Source organism: Dermacentor andersoni, chromosome 8, assembly GCF_023375885.2.
Source record: "Dermacentor andersoni chromosome 8, qqDerAnde1_hic_scaffold, whole genome shotgun sequence".
NCBI lineage: Eukaryota > Metazoa > Arthropoda > Arachnida > Ixodida > Ixodidae > Dermacentor > Dermacentor andersoni.
The window spans coordinates 150,747,117-150,756,258 of NC_092821.1; the positions used below are offsets into that span (position 1 = coordinate 150,747,117).

General features: G+C 48.3%; 1 protein-coding gene across 1 annotated transcript; it reads right to left on the bottom strand.

The window, feature by feature from the left end:
- Positions 1–1,313: 1,313 nt before the first annotated feature.
- On the bottom strand, positions 1,314–7,966 carry LOC126525530 (myophilin-like). Its single transcript, XM_050173426.3, has 4 exons — positions 7,559–7,966; positions 5,287–5,396; positions 3,298–3,508; positions 1,314–2,609 (listed from the first exon to the last, which is right to left on the bottom strand). Exons 1-4 carry the CDS (start codon positions 7,622–7,624, stop codon positions 2,415–2,417), a joined length of 582 nt encoding a protein of 193 aa, XP_050029383.1. The 5' UTR covers positions 7,625–7,966; the 3' UTR covers positions 1,314–2,414.
- Between the last annotated feature and the right edge of the window lie 1,176 nt (positions 7,967–9,142).

A 9,142-nucleotide genomic window follows, 5' to 3' on the forward strand; every position in this document is an offset into this window, starting at 1 on the left:
GTCTAGGCGCTTCTCGAGCAGTCCAGCATCGATAGAAGCCGGCTGGAGAGGCGAGCGTGCCCACGAAGGCTGTTCACAAAGGGCGGCCTTCTGTATATACACGGTACAGACGTCAGTGGCGTCATAGCAACGCCACAGTAGTGCGCACATTTGGTACAATAGAAGATCATATTTAAAGACGAGAATAATTTATTGTACGCGTTTACGTATGTGTTGGAAAGCATCAGTTCTCGCACGCTCTTTTACACGCTAAATGTCGACAAAAGTGCACTATGACTTGGGAAGAATGCCTATGGGACCTGCAGTCTCTTGCCATGTGAAGCGCCTGCGCAGTGCGTGAAACGCGGCTAACTTGCGTGGCGGTCCCTTGCACGAGCACTGGAGCGTCACAGTCGCCAAAATATGCGGCAGGCCACCTAAAGAAGCTTTTTTAAAAATAAAATTTGATTTGATACCAGCCCGAAAACCAGAACCTCCAAATTCACTTTGAGAGGTTCGTATAACGAGAAAAAGCGCAGTAAACTGCATGCACTTATGGTGAGCATCTCAATTGCACTGAGGGCGAAAAAAAATTATTTGGTTTTACGCACCAAAATCACGATCTGGTTATGAGGCACACTGTAGTGGGGGACTCCGGATTAATTTGGACCACCTGGGGTCCTTTAAGGTGCAACTAAATCTAAGTCCTTCAGCTTTTTTGCATCTCGGCCCAATCGAAATGCGGCCGTCGCGGCCGAGGTTTGATCCACGACCTCGAATTCAGAAGTGGATCGCCATAGCAACTATTCTGTCGCGGCGGCTTGCACTGAAGCAAAGGGAAAGGGCACAAAGGGAGAGCAAAGAGACAGACAGACAAGGGATCCAGTTCAGCGATGCCACGCAGGCGGATCTTACAATGCGCCGAATACGCGGGGTGTGTGCACAGCCACAGGTGGGAGATGAATGTCCCAGGCTAAGTTAACTCCTGGAACGCTGTGTTGTGAAAAGCATGATTCTCCTTCGGGACGAGTATGCGTCCTGCAAGTTTCCAGCGGGAAGTCCCAGGTCCTGCTTTGCTGTACTTCGTTGGCCTTTGATGTCTGCTTATAAGAAGGACACCGAATTTCATCGAAGACAGTGGAGCAGGAGAGAAATACATGATAAGCTGGACACCGAGGGTCAACGCAAGAGTAGAACAGCGAAGCAGGACAACAAGACCTATAGGGCCTCTTTCTGCCAGCTTGCGGGACGTTCTTATATAACACACCGAAGTTGAAGCAAAGTTAGGCTTTCGATGTCCTGCTTAATTATGGAGCAAATTCCAAAGAAGGACCTAAAAGATAAATGTTTTAATTGGTTCCGAACGCGATGTACTCTAATTCATTATATCTGCAACTACTTAGACATTCTGGTAAAACAAATTAGAGTAAAAAAAAGAAAGCACACCCACACCCATGCACACACCCAGACGCACTCAACGAAGAAGACCCCATAGCACAGGCGCCAGACATAGGCGCCTGTGTCGGGGGGGGGGGGGGGGGGTCTTTTTGGAGGGATTGCATGTGCGGGTGTGTGCGTCGATGTGTGTGTGTGCGTTTTTTGTACTCTAATTTGTTTTACCAGAATGAGTTACAAACTATCCCAACAGCAAGTTCATCTAAGATGTTTAGACATACAGAGGCAGAACGAGAGAGGGCAAAAATAACTTTAAAGATGAAAAGCACAGGACACTGTTGTGATTATGCAGGACAGCGAATATCGCACGCAGATGTTCACGGCACTCAATTGTGCAGTATGTAGGTGTCGCTATGCTGCGAGTTATACAACACCAGACTGTTTGCATACATGAAACGAACATCGGACTAAATGTCTTAATTCTTGAGCGTATAGTTTCTATTGTCACAGACTGTACAACTGAGAGTTGTAAACACATGCGTGTATACATTGCTTGAGCTGCAGGCAACGTTATATCACCAGCGCGCAAACCGGCTCATATGGCATGACACTTTAAACCATAGTGTAGTGTCACCAGTGAGCGCACTTCTTTGCTTTGTAACAATCGCGACATTACACCTGTACTTATATTTCGCCAGTTTTAAGACATCTCTAAAGAACACATACCTGTCACTTTTAATATCAGACCGCACGATAGTTAATGGTTTCATTATAAAATTGTAACACAATGTTGTCGCGAAACCTTAGGCTCATTTCGGCCTATGCGAACTTTTTCTCTGCTGTGAAATCAATGTTAAAGAGTTACTATGTTAGAGGAAGGTCAACCCTCAAGGTGCACTGCGCCCCCACTCATCAGTGGAACCTTTGGAGGCATCCGCCCCCACAAGTCCCGGTTCCGGAGGCCCTGCAGCCTCCCTCATTACTTTTTGTTGCCGGTAACAAATGTTTCACTGCATTCAGCACTGTAGCCTGCGCGGAGTTCAGCCGATGGATATGATGTCTTCCCCTTCGGTCATTGATGGCAGCCGGCGGATGACGTCACGGACGTTGACGTGTGCCACGTAGATGTCGTCGCCGATGGGCATGCCTCCACGACGCCGACCGGCCGCCGCGTTCACGGGGTCGTAGGGCTCCTCGCCCAGCTTGGGACCCTTGTAGCTCGAGTCCTGGTCCACCTGCATCATCGTCGGGGTACGTAAGAAGTTTTCTTCATCGCATGTCTGTCATAATCGTCATCATCGCTGTTTTAATTTTCACTCAAGGACGGAGGAAAAAAACCACAAGGGAGACTCATGAGACAATTTCGAATCCTAGTCATAAAAAACGTAAGCGGAAAGGCTGACAAGAAATAGGCCAGCACCACGTGATAGGCGAACGGTGATTTCAAGCCACGGAGTGCGCGAAGAGTATCGGGGGCTGACAGAGCTAGGCTCTAAACAGCGATCGCAAATGGTCGCTTTGGCCGAAAAGCGACCGATTTCGTGAAATTGCTCACTGACTGATTCTTCAGCTCCACGACTGGAGTAGCAAAGCTACCGAAACAATCAGCAGCGCAGGAGCAGGGCGTCGGAATACAGTGATGGCTATTTTTCATGGCCATGGTTGTGCGAGCACAAGTTTACGACAGGTCTCACTCGCCAGCGTGAATGCTACCTCACTGTCCGTTACTTTTGGTGCAGCTCCGCACACAGAGCAAAGTATAGTCTGAAGGATCATGCAGCACGAAGATCAAACAAGCGATCTGCACTTCGTGATTTTCATCCACATTGTTTACCTAGATAGGGCATGGCATGACGGGGCTATCGTCGTCTAAGCGGAATGGGGTTGGCCACTGGGATGCGCACTGATCGAGCCCGCACTCACCAACTTTCCCAGGGCGTAGATGCACCTGGTGACTCGGGGCAGGTGCCGCAGAAAGAGCAGGTCCTCGGGCTGGAACAGCAGGCGCTCCTCGACGCCGTACGACTTGGCGGCGCGCAGAAAGAGCTCGATGTTGCGCCGCTTCTGACGGAAGTCGCTGCCGGTGCTCACTTCCTCCATGGTCACCGAGCCAGGCCGCACGTGATTCATCAGCCTGCACCCGATGACGGGTTGCTTCGTGGGTTTAAAATAGCGGACTACTCTACCGAGCACAGAAACGGCACCGAAACACTGGTTTTCGTGATTCAGAGGCAGTCAACCACTTCTGATTACTCTCACATTATAAGTGACTTCAAAATATGTCAACGTGCTACATTTCGGAGACCTTGCTCACTCTCCTTGTTGTGCTTACACATCATATAAGTCCGCAAAGGAATGTTCTAGAAATATTTTTGCGTTAATTGACACTCAACTTCACGTGCACTAAGTTCGCAGTATAGACTATGAAAGATAATGACTCCATACGTGTTAGCGCCCTCGCCGACTCCGCGATATCCTGGATGCGTCGGCGCATGCGCAAACCGCGCGCTGTCGGAGGCCACTTGACCGGCGTCGGGTATGCCAGGGCGCGAGCCGAGAGAGAAAGCTGACGCCTTGATGCAAGCCGTCGATCGCGCGCATCCACTGTTGAGCCGGCATTATCCGAGATTCAGAGACGTGGCACAGGGAAATGGCAAAGGGAGCGGCAGCACGGGACGACCGCTCCGGGAGAAGCAGGGCCGCACTCGCGGCGCTCTTCATGCAGTGCACGCCAGCGTTGTGACCGCTACAGTGCTCGCGTTCATCGAGTGCACTTCGTTCATGTGTGCCTTTGGGCAGGCGTGGCACCACGCGAGTTTAGTTAGTAAACGAATGTGTTATGCATTTTGCACTGCCAATAAAACTACGAGCAAGGCTTCGCGTAATATTCTAATGCTTTGCTATCGAGTCGATGCTACGCCTTCTGGGGTCAACTGCGACTTCTTCAGTCTAGACAGTTATATGTCCTTATTTCTGATTCGGTATCCAGGTGAGGCGGAGGTGTGTATGTATTTGTAGTTGATAGTACGAAATGTAAAGTAGAAGTTTCCTTGTGGTACTGACAATTAAAAGGCCCTTTCTGTGCGCAACTGTAAGTTTCGTTTCGCAGTTGCATAATGCGTCTTTCAGGTGGCTGTAGAGGCACTTTATTTAAGTGCATTAAAAAGACAAAAAATCTGCTCGGCAACGTTTCGCATTTCTTGGCAGAGCTTTCAACTTCGGTTACCAGGAGTAAACCACTGAGAAGCAAGAAACGATTACTGGTCTCCTAGGAGTAATATTTTGACGAGCATTAACTAGTAATGAAAAATTCTGCTATAGTGATTTTCGGCTTATAATTACAGATAGCGCAAATGATTCATCAAGTATGGCCAACATTACACAGTGGGCATTTTCGCCCACATACATCATTCGTTTCAGCGTGAGATCATGCATGGTACTTGTCATTGTGTAATGCACGGCTGATTGCGCTTTCCTGAGGCCGTGGATTCGTGGTGACGCTGGTGACGATAAATGGCGTCTTATCGGCAGCCTGCCGGTTGGATGCTGTACTAATGAAATTCATTCTTACTGATATTCGGCATTCCACGCTTCTCAACCCAACAAGGTTGACGGGAGGAGGGCAACCGCGCGGTTATCTTTTCGTGCACTTTCATTCCGTTGTACACGTGACCCCAGGGCCTAGGCAATAGTTTTCTTTTAGCATTATTTTTTGTTGCATTTAGTACGTTCCATCACTCACTCATTTCCGTTTGCCTTATTATTCTACATCACAAACTAAAAAACTGCAATTTTTTATGCTTATCCTAGCTACATTGTCTGTTTACTTCATATGGTTGCAACACATTGTACGGTGCGTGTAAAAATATAATCAATATTTGTAGACAAGTGGCAAGTTATAGTGTTACTCACTTGCAGAGAGCCACACCATCTTTGAGGAACTGGTCATAGTCGAGGCAGCTGACCATCTCGAGGCAGTTCCAGATCCATATCAGAATCTGGCTCTCCTTGGTGTTGTCGCGCTGCGGTAGCAAATCGAGCGGCCTCAGCAGAACGTCCGTAAACACTGACCGTACTACTGTATAAGCACATGATGGGAGGGAAATCGGGCAACACTTGACACACCAAGCTCGCGCTCGCATAGCTTTCTTGGAACAATGCAGTCCTGAATATGAGTTCAGATATTTCTTAACTACAGCGCAAATTTTGCGCTGTCTTTCGCCAACAGGGAATTGTATATTTCTACAGACATTTGCCACGCTAGGCACCGCATTGCCACGCGAGTTTTATTCACAGTTTTTATCATTCGTTTTCGCTATTCCGCTTTGTTATCGCCTTTCTGTTCAGCTACTGAGCCGGCAAGAACGACAAGCCGGCTGAGTTGTGGACGAGATATGTGTGCCGACAAGAGTTAGACAAGAATGCTAAGAAAAGTAATGCTGCACTAGGTTAGCACTCTTAAATTTGATACGAGCTCCTAAATCTCTGGTGCTCTACAAAGCTCACGTCACTAGAGTCGGCTTATCAATAATACTGCAGCCCTTCAGGAGCCGTAATTTGTGACGATAAGTTTTTCATCATTTCCTTTATCACCCGCTGTCCTTACAGTTGCTTGTCGCGGTGGCGGCGACGGCCTCCGATCAAATGGCGCAGTGAGAGAAAATAACGGATAATAAAATTAATAATTACTTAAATTATGGGGTTTTACGTGCCAAAACCGCTTTCTGATTATGAGGCACGCCCGAAAATTTCGGAAATTTCGACCACCTGGGGTTCTTTAACGCGCGCCTAAATCTAAGTACACGGGTGTTTTCGCATTTCGCTCCCATCGAAATGCGGCCGCCGTGGCCGGGATTCGATTCCGCGACCTCGTGCTTAGCAGCCCAACACCATAGCCACTAAGCAGCCACGGCGTGTGAAATTAATCATAAAAAAATACGTTGCCACCGATGGAGTCACTTGTCAGCGCGAATGTTAATCTTGACAACATCCCGACAGACAGCGCAACAGTGATGCACATGTGGGCGAGCCGCGAGCCAGCTATCACAAAGTGAGAAATTAAAGGGCAAAAGTAGAGCGTTTCATCGGATGGGTGGCACCTAGAGGTTAGCCATCACTTTTGGCTGAACTCTTACTTGTTAGAGTAGCTAGCCCCCTGATTACGCCTTCTATAATTGCTGTGCCTAAAGTCATCCGTTTGTTGCGCTGTTTCCAAGATACTTAGCTGACGCGACTTTACCTTTAAGTCACTGTTTCCACATTTGTAAGCGCGAATTATTTTTGTCACGGAATCTGAACTGCGGGTCAATTTGGCCCATGTGCTTGCCCAACGTTACCCCAGTTCGCTTCAGACTGCAGAGTAATATCGCTGCATGTCACCAGCGTTTACTAAGGGCACTATACGTATAGCGTGTTCGACAGTATGTTCAACATGCCACGTTTCGTCAGCAATGGTGAAACAATAGTTTATTTTATCGTTATATGCCTGGAGTCAATAAATAACTTGTACATGTGGTTTGGTCCGGTGATTCAAACCTTCTTATGAAAAAAATAAAGCGATATCATTATCTGCATACTAAGTCGAAAGTGAATTACACTTCGTTATTACCAGGACTTGCTAGGTAATGAAGAAAGTTTCTTCCTACTATCTTTGCTTTGTTTCAGAAGAATCTGAAGCCTTTGGAACGAAATTAGCTAGTGATTTCGACACATTCATCAACACGCCCTGCATCATAATTCGCGACTGAAAGAACCAGCGCTGAAACTTCTCGTGTCAGCAGTCGCGCGGTAACGTTTCCTCCGCCTAGCGGGCGGAGGAAACGGTTTTTAGCGTAGGCCGTGTCAGCAGTTTGGCGTCGACGAATTCACCGCTCATCTTGAGGCACACGCGTCCAGCGTCTGACCTGAGCTGGCACCGGCGTGCTAGAACGCACGGAGCGCACGCAATGTTGGCCGGACGTGCCGGGCGATATCAAGCGTTGGTACACCCAAGTATCACGTCTGCCATCGTGCGAGATGTGTCCTTTTCGTAGTGTCGCTATACCGGATGGCGTTAGCTCATGTTAGTAGGGCACTCAAACTGGGCTAGCACCTACTGGCCCACGCTGGCCTCTTGTCGACTGAGCAAGATGGCGCGAGGTGTGTCACGAATTCGGCACCGCGACGATTCAAGCAGCGTGCTCACCTGGTGCGGCTGCAGGTCATCCTCCCACTCCTTTTGTTGCACGTCGGCCTGCTTGAGCTGCCGCATGACACCGGCTTCTTGGTGTTATAGGCCCAAACTATCCGCAGCCGCTTGCTCGATCCTGCGACGTTCCCTCGTGAGCACTTCTTGCGGGACGCGCTGGGCGACTCGGCCCGTCCGGAAATAGAACTTAGCGCGCCGAAGGCAGACGGAACACAAAAAGAGAAAGCTTGCAGGCAGAAAAAAAAAGTGAGGGTGAGTGCGGGATGGCTCAGTTTAAAAGTGAGCAACAACTTCGGGAAAGGGAGTCTCGAGGGGCGAACCACGTAAATAGCCTGCCGGCGCACGGATGGGGCGTTGTGTTGTTCTGTGTGGGATTCGATACATTCTTTTCCCCGACGGATTTCTCTTCCCTCGTTCTACGAAACGCATCTAATGCACCCGTTTGTCGCACTCACTTGCCCCGCCAATGAGTGCTCTGTAACTGTTCACTGAATTTTAAACCTTTCAGCACTGTTTCATGTTCGATCTTTGCTGTTCGCGTTGAGGCGATGGCAGTTCTTCGGCGTGAGTCACTCATATTTGGAACCGATGTTGTTTGGTGGAAACACAAGTGCACTAACGTACGATGATTACTATAGCGCAGCATATGCACGTCCCTTAATCTCGATAAAAGCTTTATGAGTAACATTGAGACACAGGAATCAGGGGACTCAATATGTTGAAAGCAATAAGGAAATGAAAGGGGGGCAGTGATGAAGTCAAGGAAAGCTCAAGGAAAGCAAAAAGGCAATTAACTGTGCTGTTTAAACTGAAACGTACATAGAAAGTAAAATGAAAATGGAAGACACCTTGCCGCCGGTGGGAGCTGGACCTACGACCTCAGTACGACGCGTGCGATGCTCTTTCTATTGTTTTTGATGTTACTAATGTTACCAAGATATTTCGTGGGATCTCTTGGATGTAGTTAAAAAGCTACATTAAAAATGCCGCAGCCGTGGTTGTTTCATCGAACGCTCTTTAGCTACCCATAACGGTCACGCTAAAGTCACATGCGCTTACCGAAGTTAAACGTGGCTTTTTGCTGTCACGCAGGGGGTGAAGAAACTCCTAATGTAATTTGAAGACCTAAAACAGCGCACCACATCGGACGCAGTGAAGGAGCTCAAGACATCTTCGAATTATAATTGAAGAGTGCTTCACGGCCATGGAGCCAACGTTTTGGCGAGAAAACTTGCCTTGACACTTTGTCAGAACGTTGACCCTTTTTCTAAACGTCAAAAAATGGCTGGCATCTTTTATTTTTCGTGGGGCTTAATGTTTCGAAACTACACAGTTGGCTATGAGGAACTCCGTAGTGGGAGGCTCCGGATCAATTTGGACTATATCCGGAGTTATTTACCGTGCATCTGCATCTAAGAACACGAGGGTCATTGCAGCGGTCGGAAAACGAACGCACGACCGTGTTCGCGACCGCGACTCTTGTTCAGCAACAGAATGTCATAACCTCTGAAACACCGCGAGGGGTAATGGCTGGCATTAAACTATGCCAAAGATATCTTCCTTCTAAATCATATAGCCGCC

Bases quoted from the DNA above. Each gene is read 5' to 3' on its own strand.
- LOC126525530 (XM_050173426.3), bottom strand. From the start codon at position 7,624: ATGCGGCAGCTCAAGCAGGCCGACGTGCAACAAAAGGAGTGGGAGGAT. The intron at 3,509-5,286 runs GTGAGTAACACT...CATCGGGTGCAG, and splicing joins GATGGTGTGGCTCTCTGCAA to GCTGATGAATCACGTGCGGC. The intron at 2,610-3,297 runs GTGAGTGCGGGC...ACGATGATGCAG, and splicing joins TCTACGCCCTGGGAAAGTTG to GTGGACCAGGACTCGAGCTA.